This window comes from Dermacentor andersoni, chromosome 2 (genome assembly GCF_023375885.2).
Source record: "Dermacentor andersoni chromosome 2, qqDerAnde1_hic_scaffold, whole genome shotgun sequence".
Classification (NCBI taxonomy): domain Eukaryota; kingdom Metazoa; phylum Arthropoda; class Arachnida; order Ixodida; family Ixodidae; genus Dermacentor; species Dermacentor andersoni.
This window is the reverse complement of record NC_092815.1, coordinates 190,282,547-190,302,010: the sequence shown is the minus strand read 5'-3', so window position 1 is coordinate 190,302,010 and position 19,464 is coordinate 190,282,547. Positions and strand designations below refer to the sequence as shown.

The window sequence follows — 19,464 nt, the reverse complement described above, 5'->3', positions numbered from 1 at the left end:
ATAAAATTTTAAGCGAAAAGGTCGAGGCAAGTCAAAAGAAACCTCAAATGATGTGGGTAACAAAACTCTGGTAATGACACTTTAGGTGCGGAGTGCTCGGGCCCCGGAGTCTCCCCCCCCCCCTCGTTGTCGGCGCCTATGATTGGTACTTCATATATTTGACTCATTTTCCTGCTTGTGGCTGCGGACGCCGTCGTGGCGCCCATTATTTATTTTCATCTTTCTAAATTACGGACCAGTCATCGTTTTCTGAACATAGCTAGGCCATAAGTCTCTGCGCACACGCGCATAAAATGACCAATTTTCAAATTCAAAAAGCCGTTTGAAGCCACGAGCACCGAAATTAGGCAACTCCATATAATACCAATCGTTCCCATGTTAGTTGGTGGCCTCTAGTTTTAGCTCCCGTAGGCACTAGATGCTAGCATTTCCTTTAGTATATTTTGTAGAAAGTCGTGTGCGGAAAGCAAGACGCACAGCATAAACGCAAGATGGCAAAGACGCGCGCTTTGACCCAATCCGTCTTTTCAGCACGCAGCGTCGAGTTTTTTCGTGCTTTCTCCTTTTTTGTTCTCGGCCCTGGTCGACCCATCTCCTCCTGCGCTAGCCGAGAAAAACTTTAAAAAGAAGCGCGTAGCTGACCCCTTTTCTACGCGCTGACTTTGCGGCCTGCCTGCGTTTATTTTTGTTCATTTCAATTCTCTCCCTCCGGCGTGCGCGATTCGGCTCGGTGAGCCGTAAGCAAGCCGTGCCTATTCAACCGGCGCGAGCTACGCCGAGATTTCTCCCGAGTTGGGGCAGAGAGGCGTGCGCCGACCCCTTCTGTCTGCGAGTCGTAAGACGCACAAAATCGTGCTTTCTCCTAACGGTCTCGCTTCTATACCTGTCGAGTCGTTACCTTTTGCTCGCTATCACCGGCGTCATTAAGCCTAGACCGCTGAAGCGCTCGTGCCTGACGAGATGCTACTCGTGTCACCGAAGGTGATGGTCCTGTTCCGACAGTTCTGTTTTTCTCCATGCAGGATCGAGCTTAGTTTGGCGTAGCGAACGAAATGTTTTCCCAGAAATTTCGACTACAGACTTTAAAAAAATTTATGCCCTTTCGAGCTTATTTTGTCCCACTGGAATAATCGTCGTCTGCCTTGCCCGCATTTCCTTTGTTTAACGCTGCGAGCACGGTTTTCCAAGTCACCAATGGCTTGCGCTTTATCCAAGGTCGATCCTAATAGGTCGCGAAGCTTCGGGCGAAAAGTGCTTCAGAACAAATTGTCACCGACCTCAGCAAGCGTCGTTGTGGGAAGAGCGATTGAAGCGCGACTATGTGAGGAGAGAACAAACACTGGTAAAGAAAAAGGCGTTTTTAATTAAAACAAGACAGATTAATTCAAGGAAAAGAAAATTCGTATTCAAGTTTAAATGCGTGTGGCGAGAAATGAAAGCAGAGCTTATTTTACTTTATCATTATCAATAAATATCATTATCAATGGATGCAAAGCATTTCTAGAATTGTGCAGAAAGGCGCGCTCGTAAAGTTCATCTCTTACAATACGTCCCCCTCACACGTTGTGTTGTTTTGCTTGTAGGTGTTTCCCTAAATTTGACGGCGTGGTAGCTTCATCGTTTCTTAACCTGTTCAGTCAAAAGTGACGAAATACGACCACCTGATATTTGTTTACTTTAGCGCTGGCCGACGTGCTTGGCATCCGATTGTGGGACCAGCACTCTACACCCAAAGCTTTCGTCGGCCTCCAAAGAAGCTATGTTCTGCGCAGGGGTACAATATGGACACCCTTCCGGCTAAACTTTTACTGCGTCGCTTCCCGCGCTGATAGCTCGGGGTGCCCGTCAAGTCGACTGGCAGGGAATTTGAATATGCAGCTGTAACGGCATGCCACAAAAACAAGTTTCGTGCCTTTGATAACGAAATGACATTACTTTTGTTTTTAACGGATATGGCATTACAGTGTTTTTATTCCACCGGAAGTGTTCCCTCGTCACACAGATGGCGCTAAGCCTCATGAACCGCCAATGAAGCGCTATGATTTGGACGTATGGGCTTCTATGGAAGCTTCGCTACCAGGTTATTGACCTTGCGTTATTAGTGTGACAGCATTCTCGACAAAAGAGTAGTCTGCGCTCACTTTTCAAGAAAGGAAACACAAGCAAGGCAGATAGCGAATATTGTTGCGGGACAAGCCCCAAAAGGTGCAAACTTAAAATTTTAGCAGTTTAGCTAGAAGGGAACGTTCTCTTTGGGTCTTCATAGCATTGATTCTTGAGTCCACTCTTAAAAAAATCATGACCCATTCCACTCCGTCACATGATCAACCATTACAACATGCAAAGATGCACTTATCCACCACCCCATCCATAACTCACTACATCGCAAGCTGTTCGGTGGCGACAACTACAAACCAAATCATACAAGAGTCCGATACTAATGCAGGCTATTTATCCAGACATATACGCAACAGATAGATGCAAAGTGTGTGGCACCAAAGCCACGCTAGAACACATGCTATGGGAATGCCAGGAATTAATACAGGATAATGAGAGCGAAGCCCCCATCGACAGCCTCCGCGCGCGATCGCAGGCCGCGCTGCCCAGCTCGAACCTGGAAGACAACTCTGGCCGGTCCAGCGGGCCAAGGAAGCCACCGAGAGGCAAGAACTCTTGGCCGTAACCTCGGCGAGTGCCACAGCCCACTAACTCGACGGACGCGAATCCTTCTGATTCGAAATAAGGTTCTCTCACTCACTCACTCACTCACTCCATTCAGTGAAGGTAGATGACCAGCGAAGCTATTTAGCATACAATACAGAGGTGACACAGAATTTTGAACGCAAGTACGGACTCATTTACCGTGATCTTTATATACATTCGCGTGGAGGACGGAATCGCCGCCCCGAGGAGCTGAAGGAACCCAGACCCGCGTGACGTTCCGACGGGACCGTGACCGCGGGAGAGCGGTAGGAAAGGAAAAGAGATACGCAAGGGCTTAGAACGCCGACAAAGAGAGGGCGGTGCGAACGTAAATATGGCCTACGCGTGTCAAAGTGTAGTATCTGTTCTTATCAGCTTAATATCGAATGCGCGTTGTATTTGGATGCAATATATAAAACTTGGTATTGCAAGTTGGCAGAGTGCTTGAAGCCTGCTTCACCAACGCCGCACGTCAGCCCGTTATTGCGCTAGCTTCGGGATCCGCCCATGGTTGTCGGTCTACGGACGTCGATCCGGTCGAAACTAGCCATAAACAGCTTTTCTGTAAAAGTTTGCACCCTTTGGGACCTATATTGTCCCACAACAATAATCGTCATCTGCCTTGCTTGCGTTTCCTTTCTTTAACGCTACGAGCCCGGTACTTCCAAAATCACGAACGGCATGCACGTGACCAGCGTGACGTAGCATTCTCGACAGAAAACTAGCGAGCGCCGAGTTTTGAAGAAAGGAAACGCCAGCGAGGCAGATGTCGATTATTGTTGTGGGAGAAGATGCGCCCCAACAGTAGCAATTTTTTTAGGAGTATAGCCTTTAACAGACTACTATAACGGAGCCAGAAAACGGAAGCGCGTGAGTCGAATTTCTTTATAAGGTCTTATGTGCTACGGTTAGGCGATCCTACGTCACGTACTTATATATTGTTTAACAAATAGCGGAGAACGCTATAAACACTAGCGAGACTTTTCTTGCTGCCCCTATTCGTTACGAAAACAGTGCGCATCGCATATTAAACCAAGAAATAAATTTATTTTTGTTCTTTAATGGCGATCCTTCCTTCTTTGAGAAGGAACTTCATCGGACGATGATCGGCATGTATGATCGTATGCAAATAGGAAGTGATGTTCGTGAGATGAACACAGGGTACTTGTATGCGTCACTATCGATACAAGGCAAATCAAATGAGTTACAAGCTGAACAAAAGTTAGAACACTCTCACTCTAACTACCCTTCAATAATGTTAGTGTCGAAACTACTGTTATCGCACATTGCAATGTGTACGGAGCTTCACTGATCGATCAACAATCCGGATTATTGTCGAAGACTCAGGAGGTGCAGGATATTCTGCAGGCTAATATACGACGGCGAATCAAAAAGTCTTTCTCCCTATATTTTAGGTAAATTAACGACTGTAAATGTGAAGTCTACATATCCATTCCCAGCGGTGGACATTTCTTGGACCGGCCCTGCATTATCTGCCGGTAGCTCCGCGACACACCGGTGCGGTCAGTTGTTGAAGATGGGCGTTGTGCTTCACACGGGCGCGGCGTACCAGCAATGAAGTGTGGCTAACACAACCGCCGACAAGCTCCGGTCATTTGACTGGAAGGGTCTGGACCACCCAGCATACAACCCGGACCTTGCCCCTAGAGATTTCCACGTTTTCCATCCGCTGAAGAAGTTCCCGGCAGGACAACCATTCACGTGCAAACGACGAAGCCAAGACAGCAGTCCAACGATGGTTCCCCACAGTGAGCAGGACGAATTCTACCACAGGGGCATATGAAATATAGTGCTGCGATGGCCAGAATAGTACTTATATTTGTAATTAACCTGTGCGTACCTCGCTTTGGCTAATAAAAAATATGGGCAAACACTTTCTGATTCCTCCTAGTACAATGCACGCACGATAAAAGTGGGCGGTAATGCCGTTGGCCAATCCCACAGACGCTATCACCAGTGAGAATCAGTATTTGGCAGGCCAGCGCTTAAACGGCTGGTCTTGCTCTCAAAACGAATAATAGAGAACAAAACGATGTCCCTCTTTCTGCGGCCAGGTTTCTCTTTTATTCTAACGTAGTCAAACCCGACGTGGGCGTGAAACGCTGTGTCACATGTAAACATTCCTAAACGGCGCACAATACATGGTAATGAACGTTTTATTCACCACGGAGGCCGCTAAACTTGCACAAGCAAGTGAGACGTCATTTGAGCCTCATCTGTCCCTGCGACCTGTTTGCAGGACCACTCGAAAAGGCTATCGATGCTTGTCTCGGTAGTTCGCACTTATCCCTAATCAGAGGCGCTATGGTAATACATTTCAGAAATGCGTGCGCGGGCATATCGGTATTAAGAGATCGTAAACTGATAGCCATCAAAAGTGCTAAAAAAAACATGGTCAATAAGTAAAAATGTCCTCAAGAAACAAGTACGACGACTGCAATGCAAATCAGTGTAGGCCTCAACAATATCAGCCTTTGCATAGAGTACACCTTTCGCCGACCGTTGTGAAAACGAAAACGCTCATCTCTATACAAGCAAGAAAAGCTTATTAAAAGAACAGTGGGCTACAGCACCATATTTCTCGCAGTTTGTCATCACGGCAGGAGAATAAGCTACCGAAGTACCCCTGAAACGGGAAGTCGTAGCACACTTCCGGTGTAGGCTGCGTAACAGAGGCAAGTTCAGGTTCCGAAATCCGCGTAAATGGTCCATTCGGGCAAAAAAAAAAGCACTTAGTCAAAGAACGAGCACTTTAGGGCGGGGTTCATCGGCAAACCCTCGCTGCATCCGAAGGCGGCAGCGAAGGCAGGAAAGTTGCGCATCGCTTTGTTGCAATCGGAACCGGCGACGACGCCGGTGACTAGACGCGCAGGATGGCACATTCCGTGGCAGACGGCGATAAAGAACGCCTGCTCCTCGCTCAAGTCCGCCGTCGTTCGTACGAACCGTTCCACGGCGAGCGCGGAGAGCAGGGCACTGTGCGCGACCTCCAGGGCGGGGACCTCTGGAAACAGGTCTTCGTCGTTGGAGGTTCCGGGACGCTGATGGTGCAGGCACCGCGCCTTCTTGGCAACGGCATCCTTCCAGAGGGTCGACGCCCAGGAGCCTCCCACGGCACCGTTCGGGTCGATCTGCGCGCAAGAATATGCCGAGTGGAAGCCCACTTCAGGCGCCAGCTTATTGGCCCGTCGAAAATTACGCGCCACTTTGTCCGTCAACACGTACGGCGGCTGAATACAATAAGTACCTTGCAATTTTCTCCGAGCTTTGTCGCATCCGCAAATATAGGCAGAGCACGCCTCAGACGATGCAACGGCCTGGACCATTTATCTAACAATTTTGGTTTGAAAACAGTGAGCCACGTTAGAAACTGCACTTGTGGGAATGATTGGCTGCACCAAACGAAGAAAAACAATCAACTATGTGATTTTTATTTCCGCAGCAAACGCGTACACGCCTATAAATGCAAACGTTTTCCTCTGAGACCGTCTCAAGCATATGTATATATTTTGGAGCAAGGTTACTCGAAAGAAAAAGAAATAATATCCGTGCAAAGCATAATAAAGATCATCGTTGGTATCAATGTTCGCTACTTAGTCTATTCCATTCGATTCCTCAACTAATTTCACTACCCATTCGATTTCAGGAACGCCGAATGCAGAAGCCTGCAAAGCGATAGTAAGGGGTGCCTCGAAAGAGTCAGCTTTGTCACGTAGCCGCAAAGGCAAATCTCCGTTGCGTGCGAGCTAACCCATTTAGATTACACCGTTGCCAATCACAACAAACAATAAACAACAATGAAGCTTTTTCCGAATATGCTTGATAACGTCGAAACAGGAAACACTGAAAACTCCGCAGAATTTGTTCCTTAATTTTAGGGTAAGGGTACCCGACTTCTAATTTTCAACGTATTTTAACGCACACACATACCAGGGGCATTGGTTGCTACCATCTGAATGGGCACAACATACAGTACCGCTTTCTAAATAAAAACATTTATAACTGTGACGGAACGGAAGGCCACGGACGGTCACATGGGCGAAAGGGGACTAACTGAGGTGCAAATGAGACGTTTTCCCAAAAAGCAACGTATATTTAGCGTTGGCCAATGAAACAAACGAAGGCGGCACTGTATCAATTCAAAGCTAGCAGCCATCTTTGTGCAGGTCCAATCGCAGACAAAGCATTGCCGGTCCTTTACAGAATGTGACCACTCCTTTTACCTTTGTTATTTCGCCAGTGCTGCTAGTCTATTTCCAGGCACCTTCTTTTAAGTAGTGTGCTGCTCCTGTTTGTTCTGTAAGCCTTTTTCAATTGAAGCCTTTTCTTGTGTAGCAACGATGTCAGTCAGCACTGTACTCTGTTCCAATAACGATTTATCTCGTGTAGCTGCGAGAATCTTCGTGAATGGACAAATTTTGTAGAGATCCTTCATATTCTAGGAGTACTTTCGTCGCTGGCGGCACTAGAAACGCTGTGTCGTTCCTCACTAGGTGCCTCATTAGGTTCCTTCGGTAAATTCCTTGACTGCAGCACCAATTAAACGCAGTCGTTCTAGCACACCGTTCGTGGCTTTTCTCACGCCCTCCTCACGCTTCGACTCCTGCAGTCTTTCGTATGTTCTGACCACACTTGGCGAACAAGCATGCATTTCATTCCGCATGGGGTGATTTCAGCTTTCTAAAGCCAAACTTATGCGTCTTGCCTAGCACTTAAAGGAGAAACGAACGCTTTCTTTTACTCTATAAGAAGCAAGCAAGGTTCTCTAAACTATATACACAACAGAAGCCAATTTTTCTAACTAATAATAGTGAATGAATTCATTAAACGAAATTCCCTTGGTGTTAACGAAGCACAGCTCATAGTTACGCTCCGCGCGAGCTGTTGACATTTTATTACGCTTCTTTTTCTTTTCTGTGCACCAGCAATGAGTCTGGGTCTTTTTTCCCCCCATCCAGTGGCGCCAACCGCGATGATTTTTAAGTCTTTCGAAGGAGATAACAGTGGAACGAGGCCTGCAACGAAGCCGACGGACAGATGCACAAGGGCAAGACGTGGAACATGCTGCGGCACCTCCTCGACGAAACCAAGACCAAGGGCCACCAACGCAACAACCTGGCCAGAATCCTACACAAGGCAATCTGTGAACACGGGGAGGACGTGGTCAAGGGGCGGTTGGACGCCAAGTACCTACCGACCACCCCCACGGAAAGACACCCGGATTACCAAGGCAACGAGAACGAGAAGCTAGGTCGAGACATCCAGACATGGGAAGTCAGAGTTGCCCTGCAGGATCTCAACGGCAGGTCCGCCGCGGGTCCTGATCGAGTGACCAACAGAGCGCTCAAGAACCTCAACGAAGCGGCCATCGAAACGCTCACGAACTTCTACAACAAGTGCTGGCAAGAAGGAAGGCTGCCCAAGCAATGGAAAGCAGCCAAGACGATCCTCATCCCCAAGCCTGGCAAGCCGCCCAACATAGAGAACCTCAGGCCGATCTCGCTCACTTCGTACGTGGGAAAGGTCCTCGAGCACGTTCTCATCAACAGGTGGCAGCGTTACCTGGAAGAATCGGAGCTTTACCCAAATTCCATCATCGTGTTTCGGAAGAAGCTCGGGACGCAAGACGCCATGATCTTACTGAAGAACGAGATCATCGACGATACGACGGGCACCAAGGACAACAGAGCCATACTCGGGCTGGACTTGCAGAGCGCCTTCGATAAAGTGAGGCACTCGGCTATCCTGGCCCAAGTATCCAGACTAAACATGGGCAGTAGGACATACCAGTACATCAAAGACTTCCTGACGGAACGGACCACCGAAATCTGCGCGGGAGACCTGCAGCTCGAAGAGAAGAAGCTGGGCAGCGTCGGAACTCCGCAGGGCTCGGTGATCTCCCCGCTTCTCTTCAACCTCGTGATGATCGGTGTGGCCAACCAGCTAGAAAGAGTAGCGGGAGTCCGACACACCATCTACGCCGACGACGTTACGCTATGGGTACCGGGAGGAAGCGACGGACACATCGAGACAACGCTGCAAGAAGCGGTCAACGCCATCGAGGAGCAGCTGGGCGGGTCTGGACTCGTTTGCTCTCCGGCCAAGTCAGAACTGCTGGTGATTCCACCGACAGGAGCGGGCAGGAAAAGAAAGAATATGGAAGTCAAGTACGAGCGGCCCAAGATCACGGCCAAGACAGCGGGAGGACAAGTAATACCGGAGGTCGAGAAGATTCGAGTGCTCGGGCTGCTCATCCAGCGAAACCGAGACAACGGTGAAACGGTCAACAAGCTCGCGGCCAAAGCGGCCGCGGCAATGAGACTCATCAAGAGGGTGTCCAACAGAAGAGCGGGGATGAAGGAGGAGAGCCTGACTAGGCTCGTTCAATCCTTCGCAGTTAGCCACATAACGTGCGTGGCCGCTTTCCACAAGTGGAGGCCGAGCGAACGTAACAAGATAGACGCCACCATACGCAAGGCGTATAAGGCGGCACTCGGCCTCCTCGGGAGCACGAGCACCGAAAAATTCATGGCGCTGGGAGTCCACAACACGCTGGACGAAATAGCCGAAGCACAGAGAACGGCGCAACTCGAACGTCTCTCTGAAACGAGAACCGGAAGAAAGATACTGCGGGACCTTGGCCTCGAGCCGAGGGAAGGCGAGCAGCAGAAAGACGTACCTCTACCGGATAGCATCAACAGAAAGTTCAGGGTCTGCCCGATCCCGAGGAACATGAACCCCGAGCACAACAGGGAGCGGAGGTTGGCGAGGGCCAGGGCTCTCGTGGACCTCCACGCCAGAGAAGAAGGCGCCATCTACGTGGACGCGGCGGAGTATCGAGGGAGCAGCAACGCATACGCGGTGGTGGCTGTCGGGGCATCGACGGGCGCAACGAAGACCGCGGCGAGCGTCCGGACTCGAGAGGCGCACCGGGCGGAGGAGGTGGCCATCGCCTTGGCCGTCTCCGACCCCGGATGCACTACAGTGTTGTGTGACTCTAGAACGGCAGTGAAGAACTACGCCAAGGGTTGAGTATGTAGTGAGGCTGCGCGCATACTGCGCAAGGCCGAAGACATCGGACGCAAAAGCGCTGTGGTGATCAAGTGGTTTCCGGCCCACATGGGCAGTGACGTGTCGGAACGCGGGAACGTGAACCACAACGAGACGGCCAACTCGGCCGCGCGAGGACTAACCAACCGCGTAGCTGCAAGCACGGCCGACTCGGAGTGTTGGTCCCGGTGCAGTGCCAAGGACAAGATGACCACCTTCAACGAAATAGTGAAATGGTACAGACTTAACAGACAGACTATGCCGCCACCTCACCCGGGGCTTACCCGGAAGGAGGCAGTGTTATACAGGCAATTACAGACGGGGTCCCTGCTCACCCCGGTGCTAGCTAAGCACGTGTGTGCGAGCGTGTACGCGAGTGACGTGTGTAGACAGTGCGCTAAGGAGAGAGCCACCGCGGCTCGCATCCTTTGGGACTGTAGTAAAAATCCACGAGAAGCCAGCGAGAAGACGACGATCCCGCCGCAGCTAGAGGCTGCAACGAGGAGCTATGACCAAGATACACAACTCAAGGCCGTCCAGCAGGTCTCGGCAGCTCTAGAGAGGCAGCGACCTCGCGAAACCGAGGAGAAGGGGGGCAGCACCCCGAGGAAGGGGGCGGCAGCCCTCTCGGATCCGCGGAAGTAGCGAGGAACCAAGACCTCGAGGAGCACAATGCACGAGACTGACGTAGTGGCCGCGTCGCGGTAAAAGCTTGTCCTCCCTGCGTGAAGGGAGCCTAACCGACTCTGCAGGCATTTTCACTAAAGTTGTTCTCTCTCTCTCTCTTGAAGGAGATATGAAGGAAATGATAGTGAGCGATAACTGCTGAGTTTATATTTCTAGTACCAGACGGTTCATTACAAAAGTCCCTAAAGTGCAACAAAAAGAAATCTACACGAAGTTCTTAGATCTCCCCCTCCCCCCCTCCCCTCAGTTCCTCAACAAGAGGGGTAAATTGCCGGATACAGTGCTACCCATAAAGAGCCTAATGCGGAGAAATCCAGCATTTCATGCTGCAGCTTGCTTGCATAAGCTTTATGCTAGACTCAGTTTTTCTGAGTTACATGCACGAAATACCCCTGTTGTTTGAAGTTGCATGTAAAAGGTCAAAGTTTCATACTGAGCGAGCAATAAGTTCAGCAGAAATCAGCAAGGTAGAGAAAGGTTAATGGGAGGGAAATATTGGCCACTCACCCGAGAGCGGAACAAGTCTTAACCCATGTGGATTTGTGAGAAATCTTCGAAGTTGAATAAAAGGTGGTCCTCGTGCGGAGGCGAACCCCGTACAAAAGCATTTCTCAGGCGGTCATTCTAGGAGCAAATCAGGTGGCCAGCAGATCGCTCAGGAACACACATGTAATCGACAACTCAAGCAGAGGGACTATGAATATGGCGAATCAGCTTTGTGGGAGGTAGACGTCCCACGAAAGGCAGATGTCATCCAGCCGAGAATAGCTCTCTTCTAGCTCTCTTCTAGCTCTCTTCTAGCTCTCTTCTAGCTCTCTTCTAGCTGTCAGCATTCGCCTGTCATGAAACTTCCTCGAGATGAGCGCGAGGTAAGCGATAACCGCTGTTGGACAGGGCTATGACAAAATGGTTTGATTTACTGTAGCAGCAGCGATCCAAGTTTGACGTCCTGCAGCAGCGAAACAACCGTAGCGCAGCCAGGCTGCGGCTGAATTAAGGGAGTTGCTGTAACGCCGAATTCGATTGTTGAAGCACGATATGGTCGAACATTGACTCTGTCTAAGTTGCCTGTGACTGCCCAAGTTGCCTCGGAGTTCAATGGCGCATTGAGATTCCGCCCGGGAGCAGCCGCTACAGCTTCTGCAGACGATGTTCTCGTGCTGCTTGCATGAACTCAGCATTGGACAAGATATTGGGTCAGCTAAGTATTTCGTGGCATTCCTAATGTGTCGCTGGTCCTTTCGACTTGCCACTGTGTCTACACTGTTGACTTATCAACAACTAATCTCGTACGCAAAATATGTGCATGCTAGCATCCTCTTTTCGACGCTCAAACTACCTCCTGCAGAGCTTGTCTTGCAGCAGCAAACGAGCTTCTGAACTTGCAGCAAGGTGAAGCTCGTCTAAAGCACCAAATTGAACTCCACGTTAGACGCAGTCCACGGTAACCGACACGACGGCTGCCCCTGTGATTAGGGCGCGCATGAAGAAGCGTATCCCACTTATTTTCTTATGCTAATAATCCTGCCCAAATTTCTACGCTCCCGGTGGCGCAACCTCTGTCGCTTACTGTAGCAGCCGACCCCGCCAGCACACACTTTTTCCTGCCAAATATAGAAAGAAGAAGTTGCTGTTAACGCTACAACACATAGATTCGACTGTGGTTCGATGGTAAACGCAAAAAAATTGCCTGTTCTTACTTGAATCGCGCGTCCCCGACCGTAGCTAAAACGAGGGCTCTCCACTACGCGGGTAGCTTCAAAACATGCGCACTGCTTATGAAAGGAAAGCAGCAATAGTGCTACCACTCCTAGCTCGGCTACGCAGCGAAGCGCTCACCTTTATTCCTGCGCTGTCGAATGCCCTGACGAGCTGCTGCGAGAACGCGAACCCGAGGCCACTGTATATCATCGCAGGAGTGCCGTGGCTGTAGTATAGTGGAGGGGCCAGTGCCGCTACGGAAATCGCGACAGTGTTCAGCAGGCGGTCGTAGTCAAACAGAGGTAGCAGCGAGTTGGTAGGCAAATTGAGCGCCTCGTAGTACCTCATTTTCAATTTCAGCTCACGAATATTGCGGAATCCATCAAGCCAGAAGCTAGCGAACGTGTCGCCTTGCGACATGAAAGCCGCGTACATCTCGTTCAGGCCCCACGATGTGAGCATCCACTTAGGTGGCCACAGGCGGACTTTCGTCTGATCGATTTTCACCTGGGCGGTGAGCGTGGACGCATCGTCGCTCCACGAAATCTCGCCCAACTTCTTCACGGCAGTCCTCCTCACGTTTTCCAGCACCGCACCGACGTCACTGCGCGCTTCGTGCGGAAGCAGGGCGTCCACATAGAGAGAGCTTATCAACGCCCCGTACAGTGTTTCTACCTCGGTGCCGCAAAACACACTTCGTCGAGAGCGCGCGCCAATTTCGAAGCCCGCGCCAAGCGCAGAGATGTTCCCCACGGGCGCGAACACCTGCACGAAGAACCACCCAAGGTGACGCAATATTTCAACGTTGCTGTACTTTACGAATATGTCATTCACCGCAGTGAGCACGGCGTCGTCGCTAACGCCGAACAGATCGGCGCCGGTAAACTCGGGCGGAATGTTCACATTTTCTTCCAGCGCCACTTTCCATGTGGCGACAGTGATGTTCGGTGTGTACGAAGCGATATCTCGTAGGCGGAAGTGGGCCGGCGTGGGCCTCTTCCGCTCCTTGACGGCGAGCAACTTCTCGAGAACATCCGTCATCATGGCGGCCATCTCATTAGCTTCGTCGGAACGCGGCGACTGGAAGCCAGCGGGTGCGAAGAGCCTCACGTAGCTGTCGTAGTAGTTCTCGTATGCGCCCTCGGCAACCGCCACCCGATGGTAGTACGTCCAGAAGTGAGCGAAGTTCCCGCCGCTCAGCAGCGTGGCGGTGCGGTCGCCTAGGACGTTGCGCTGCAACCGCACGTGGATCCAAAAGGGCAGCCGCCAGTTGAAGGCAAGGTCCAGAAGAACGCCGAGTGGCGAGACGTTGCCCTCCGGCGCTTCGGGCCAAGGTATGTGGCGTTCTCGCATGAAATCTCGCAGCACGCCCATGGCAGCAGCGGTGTCTTTCAGATCCTGGTCCATGCAAGTTCCGAAGGCCGCGAGCGCTTTGCTGGCTGCAGACAGTCTTCCGGCAACTCCCTCGAGTAGAGGGCCCACCTGGGCGAACCACGCGTTGAGCAGATCTTCAGCGGTGGCCGAGGCGAAGAACTCGAACGACTTCCCCGGGCTGGTGCACGTGAATGCGGCGAAGTCTTCGCACGGATCGACGCTGCGGTTCACGACACCCCGTAACCACAGCGCGTGGGCCGTGCACGCGTCGCTGGTGCACAAGCGCGCCTTCGTGCCGACCGTGTGCCGCACCATCAGCACGGCTCCCGTGGCGGCCCCGAGCAACAGCACGATGACGAGGCACAACGCACCCAGCGTCTGCCATTCGCTCTCCGCTATTTTTCGCGGTGCGTATAGAATGGTTCGCACCGACTTCGCCTGCGGGAAAAGCGCGCGGCCAATTCTTTCAACGGCGTCCATGGCATTGCACGTCTGCTCTTTACATCTTATTTGCAGCATCGCCAGCAGTGTTTCTCTAGGAAAAAAAGAAAAACTTCAACACTCCATTCTATAAACACAGTCGTTTCACAAGAAACCATCCTGGGGCCGTTATTATTAAATTTGTCCGTTCACGATATAACGAGCGCATTAATTAAAGACCGAAATATAATTTACACGCGTACGAAACAAACAACCTCTTTAAAGGGTGTAACCTCCAGTCTCTAATTCATCTTATTAACAGCAATATAGAACATCTCGAAGCTTGGATTTAACCGAACTGACGGCTTATAAACGCAAGTAAAACAAGCCGTGTTTTTTCATACTCGAGAAATTGTATTCTCAGTGTATATCCAAATAAAGATTTGTGACATCGGTATTGAGTTGGCAGAGACAGTACAAACACGTGGAGTACTGCTAAGTCAAAACATGGATTGGGATTTCCAAGTGAGTTCTATTATTACAACCTCGTCTAAGGTCACACCCTTGCTGGCAAAATTTTGTTCCAGCTTACAATTCTTTGCACGAGTTTATATTTATCACGTGTAGATTACTCTTTTATGAATCGGGGAATGACTCAGTATAACAAACATATTACTCATGCTTGAAAAGAAAGGCAGTTCACTGTATAGATATGCATCTCTGTGCATCGGATTAACTGTTCGAGAAGCTTAAAATCCCGCCTATCAACAAAATTTAAGACTGTTAATTACCTTCCAGGTTTAAGAAAGTTGCTTATTTGTTCTGACGTTTTTCGAGAGGTGTCATTTCAAACACAATGTCTCAAAGCAGCCTTTGGGAAATTATGCTGGCATATTCCATTCTGCCGTATCCGCATGAGCGCCGAATGTTACGATACGCTGTCCCGCATATAATAAATAAACTTATGTCTACAACTTTTCGGTGCTAACTTTTATTATGCATTACGCTGACTTGTTTTCTGCTTGCCACACTTATTTGATTGCTGTATGTCTTTACTGAGTATTGTGTTGAAATTCAATGCAAATTGCTCCCGATCTACGTCAGAAGCCAGGGAGGGGAGGTGTGCCGCGGGCATTTCAATGTGAAGCCTGCGCACTTTGAGCTCGTGCCTGTCCGCATAGGCACGTTGCAAATAAAACGAATTTGAACTTGAGCCTAACTAGTACTCTCCCCCAACGTATCACAGTAATATTTGGAATAATTGCTTAGGTTCTTCTTCCTTCACGCTGATAATGCCTTCAATTTGACATTATCTGCATGTGTCGCTGCTAGAACGTTTTTGTCGTCTTCTTCCTCATCAGCGAGCATCAAAAGCACTGCCTGCTTGCGCCGAATAACTGTTTACACGAACTCAGTCAATGTCACTTGTTGCAGGAATGTGGACATTACTTCCCTCACTGAAAGCATCGTCTCAATGTATTAGTGATATGCGCCGGGGAGTGGCACGATGAAACACAAAGGGAAGTAGGTATATGGTCAATGACTTGCAGAGCGGCGTGGTCAGCGGGAATGATATGGCTTCAACCTGGACGCGTGAACGGTGTCTGATTGACGTAGTGAATGGGAGCGATGGCCTGTGACTTCAGGAAGCACTCCATACGACTATGTGACGTCGCTGAGTCGTTCAAGAACACGATAAGAGCCAAAGTAGCGACGCAGAGCTTTCTCCGACCGACCACGCTGGCTAACCGGTGTCCGTAACTATACTTTAGATTGATTGATGATTGGGTTTTATTGGCGCAAGGGCCAGTTCTGGCCAAAGAGCGTCAAATGCCTACACTTTATTAACAGGTTTTTGCGCGACGTCTACTTGACGCAAATTGTGCCGGTGGACGTCGTTGCGTTGTTGATTGCGAATACGAATCCACTGGTGCGCTCGTTCGGCGCGGCGAGCAAATCCAGCAGCATCGGTGGTAATGCTGCGAGTGGGTAGGATCATTGCGCCCAGCGGTGTTACAGCCTCGCGGCCATATAGTAGCGAAAAGGTGCGACATCCGTCGTTTCTTGCATGGTGGTGTTATAGCGAGCGTAACGTATGGAAGAACGTCGTCCAGGTCCTTGTGGTCGACGTCAACGTGCGCTGAAAGCATATTAGCACAGTTTTATTTAGCCGTTGTGTGAGCCCCTTCGTCGGGCGATGGTAAGCGGCGACATTGCGGTGAACGGTGGCGCTGAGCTGCATAATAGCTTCTGTGCTGTACCGCGGTCGGTTATAACCACAGCTGGAACACCGTGGTAGAGTACGATGTCATGGACAAAGAATGCCTCAATATCATTCGCCGTGCCTCGCATGAGGGCGTACGTTTGGATGTAGCGCGTGAGGTAGCCCGTGGCAACAGCGATCCAGTGGTTACCAGCCCTGCCAGGGGGACAGCACCAACCGAATCGATGCCAAATGGATAAAACTGGAACTGTGGGGGATCAACAGGGTGGCAACAATCCAGCGGAAGAGACAGATGGCGTCGTGCGTCTCTAGCATCGATGTAGGTGTTAACATATTGCTTGACGTCACGGGGAAGGTGAGGCTTGAAGTGCCTTTGGAATATCCGTGAGAGCGTGTTTTGTCTAATGCCCGAGAAGCCCAATGACTTGAGGCTGGCTGCCACGAGAAATATGCAGGACGTCGTTACGTATGACGGAGCGTGCCACAAGGAGGCAGGCGGTAGCGTTAGAATCAAAACTCAGTTTGTAGAGGTCGCCATCGCGGAGAAAAGAAACGAGGATAGTGTACGGACGAATGATCAAGGAGGCTCCAGCATATAGCCCTGAAGGTAGCCGATGTGTGGCCAAAGTTCTGAATTATCATGCTGTTGCCTGCTTATATCGCATGCTGTGGTGACAGAAACGGATGCACCATCTTCATCCACGCCGTGTGGCGAGGCTGTAAGTGGAGCGCGCTAGAGAGAGTCAGCGTTGGTGTGCTTGTACCCGTACTTGAACACGATGGTCATGTATTTTGCGGGCCAGCGTATGAGACGGCCAGACGGGACCTTCAGATTGGCGAGCCAGCACAATAAATGGTGGTCTGTCACAATTCGACATTGTCGGCTGCACAAATGTGGTCGAAACTTAGGAATTGCCCGTACTACAACCAAGCATAATTTTCCTGTTGCGGAGTAGGTTTCATCTGCTGGTGGCAAGGTACGACTTGCATACGCGATGACTCGCCCGGCTGCATCTTGCCACTGTACGAGGACAGCACCGAGACGAATGTTGCTGGCATCCTTGTGCAGTTCAGTATAGCTTTCTTCGGCAAAAGGCCCCAGAACTGGAGGCGAACTGCGATCACAGTTCGTTGGGCGAAGTGCCGGTATTCGCGGCTGAAATTAACCAAGATTTCTGTTGTCTACGATGACAGGCGTAGGACACCATGGACTATGCAAACCTGCTGAGCAAACATTACTGATAGATTGCATTCAGTGATAGTTAGACGGGGAAGGTCGTCGTCGTCGTCGCTTTCCGTAGTGACCACCATAGTGGCCCATGGTGGCAACGTAACACAATTGTACGCGAAACGCGTAGCACCGAGGACTCTGGGGACAGTCGCCTGGGTCGGAGTAGCTAATTTTCGAGAAAAGACCACCAGCAACTCGCGAATGTTTATCACGTCCCCGTACTCCAGAAGAAACTATATGTCCAGTATGAGCTACCTCGAACACTCGGCCAGTGTGATGGACGAACCGACGAAGGCGGACTCCCGGATTTGAACCCTCGCAGTGCATGCAAAGATAGGCATCACAAGATGACCGCTTGCTGTACGTGGCTGAGGCCTTGGCTAATGTGTCGTCACCTTGCGAAGTGCAGTAGCAAGTTCACTGCTCATAACAGAGAGATCAGCAGCAGGATCAATAAGAACGGTGACTGGGTGGTCACCAATGCGAACAATTATATCAGCGCAAACACTGTCGTCGTTATCGCAGGAAGGCGTTGAAGGTAAACGGTCGTTATCATCATCTTTGTATATGGCAACAGAGAATATTTGAAAGAACGGTCGACAGCGGCCGTAACTCCGAAGGTGGTTGTTCTTAGGATCCTCGAAGTGGCTACCGGTTGCAAACTGAAGCAGAGAACGTAGGGTAGCGACGGGGTGATGTCAAGCGCCGAAAAAGTGGCGATCGCGACTTGCGTCGCCGAGAAAAGGGATACTGGGCCGTTGGCAGGGACTGGCCAAACTATGGCAACTGAGGAAGCGGCGATGAATGTTTACTTTCCAGGTGTTGTTCTATCTGTCTCATCTTTAGATAAGTTAATTCGCGGTGCACCTGGGCAGATTCGACGCACTGGAAACAGAGTGGCTGATTGTCAAGTGAACGCCACACGCGTGACTTCCGCATACTGGTTCCAGGGTTCGCGCACTCGTACGCATTTTTAATGACTTTTTTCGCGGAGCAGTTTGTTCTAAAGAAATGAGATAGCGCATTCGGCGGCACGCCGCGCGTGGCCTCAGCATCAGCGCACGAATACGAAGCCATTACCGCTTCTAACCTTGATTCTGTGCGGTCAGCTGTCGGAAATGCAACTGGTTTTCGCTAATTCAATGTGCTCCAATCATGCTGGATTGAAGACGTGTGCAATAGTTGGCTGCGAAAATAGTGAATGGCATATCAAGGAATAAAATAAATAAGCGTGGTCAAGTTCACAGACCGCTGCTGCAGCTTTCCGTACGTGTTAATGACACTTTGAGATGTACGGTTTTCCTCGAGGGTACAGAAATTTGTTAATCTGCCAGCGTTCTATCGCTAACCATCAAAGAAAGGGCGCCAGCGCCAGAACGTCCGCAAGTGTGAATACCGCTCGTTGAACAGAGGGAGTAGCGCCGCTTCCTGTCAAAGTAAGTATCGCGCACAGTATCTACACACATCTACCCCTATTGGCATAGGAACTTGTGCCCATTCTATTGTCAACGTGTCAAGAATAACTGAACGGGCGCATACTTGAATATATGCTGACTATAGCATACATACAATAATTTACGGACTACACCGATCGCGCACGAATGGTCGAAGCTGAAAGTTGCATGACGGTCTACAAGAGTAAGCGAGTTACTAGCGATAATAGGCCTTTCCTATAAGGTATTACAATGGAAAAATCACCGCCCAAGCACTCCGTACAGACGGTGAACCAAAACAAGCTGAAATGTGCGGCCCGGTGTTTCTCACTGGGTTAATCCCGACGGTTCATTAAACGACGGCTTCGTAGGCTCCCAGATCCTCGGTAGCAAGTTGCTACTTGCGCAAGCTGCAGAGGCTGTTCTTGTGCCCGAGCTGCAGAATTGGAAGCTGCCTGCTCCTAAGGAGTGCGTATGACGCATGGCCTACCCATTTCGGAGCCGGACAAAAATTGTTGTGTTGACGCTCGGCGGCGATCGAGAGCAACGACGTCACTACTGGCTCAACCAATCCAACACCACATAGATAATACAAAGCCTTTTCACTCCAATCCGTGATG

The 19,464-nt window shown here is 50.3% G+C and overlaps 1 protein-coding gene and 2 pseudogenes across 1 annotated transcript; 2 read left to right on the top strand and 1 right to left on the bottom strand.

Annotated features, from left to right (window-relative positions):
- The first annotated feature begins 3,037 nt into the window (after positions 1 to 3,037).
- On the top strand, positions 3,038 to 3,217 carry LOC126541084 (U2 spliceosomal RNA; annotated as a pseudogene).
- Positions 3,218 to 4,767: 1,550 nt separating this feature from the next.
- LOC126540808 (neprilysin-1-like) lies at positions 4,768 to 14,923 on the bottom strand. The gene is made up of 2 exons (XM_050187643.2): positions 12,301 to 14,923; positions 4,768 to 5,855 (listed from the first exon to the last, which is right to left on the bottom strand). Exons 1-2 carry the CDS (start codon positions 14,053 to 14,055, stop codon positions 5,457 to 5,459), a joined length of 2,154 nt encoding a protein of 717 aa, XP_050043600.2. The 5' UTR covers positions 14,056 to 14,923; the 3' UTR covers positions 4,768 to 5,456.
- On the top strand, positions 7,762 to 10,419 carry LOC140216164 (uncharacterized; annotated as a pseudogene).
- Positions 14,924 to 19,464: the final 4,541 nt, after the last annotated feature.

Coding starts and splice junctions, on each gene's coding strand:
- LOC126540808 (XM_050187643.2), bottom strand. CDS start 14,055: ATGCTGCAAATAAGATGTAAAGAGCAGACGTGCAATGCCATGGACGCC. Junction 5,856..12,300: donor TCGACAGCGCAGGAATAAAG/GTGAGCGCTTCG, acceptor TCTTGCGCGCAG/ATCGACCCGAACGGTGCCGT.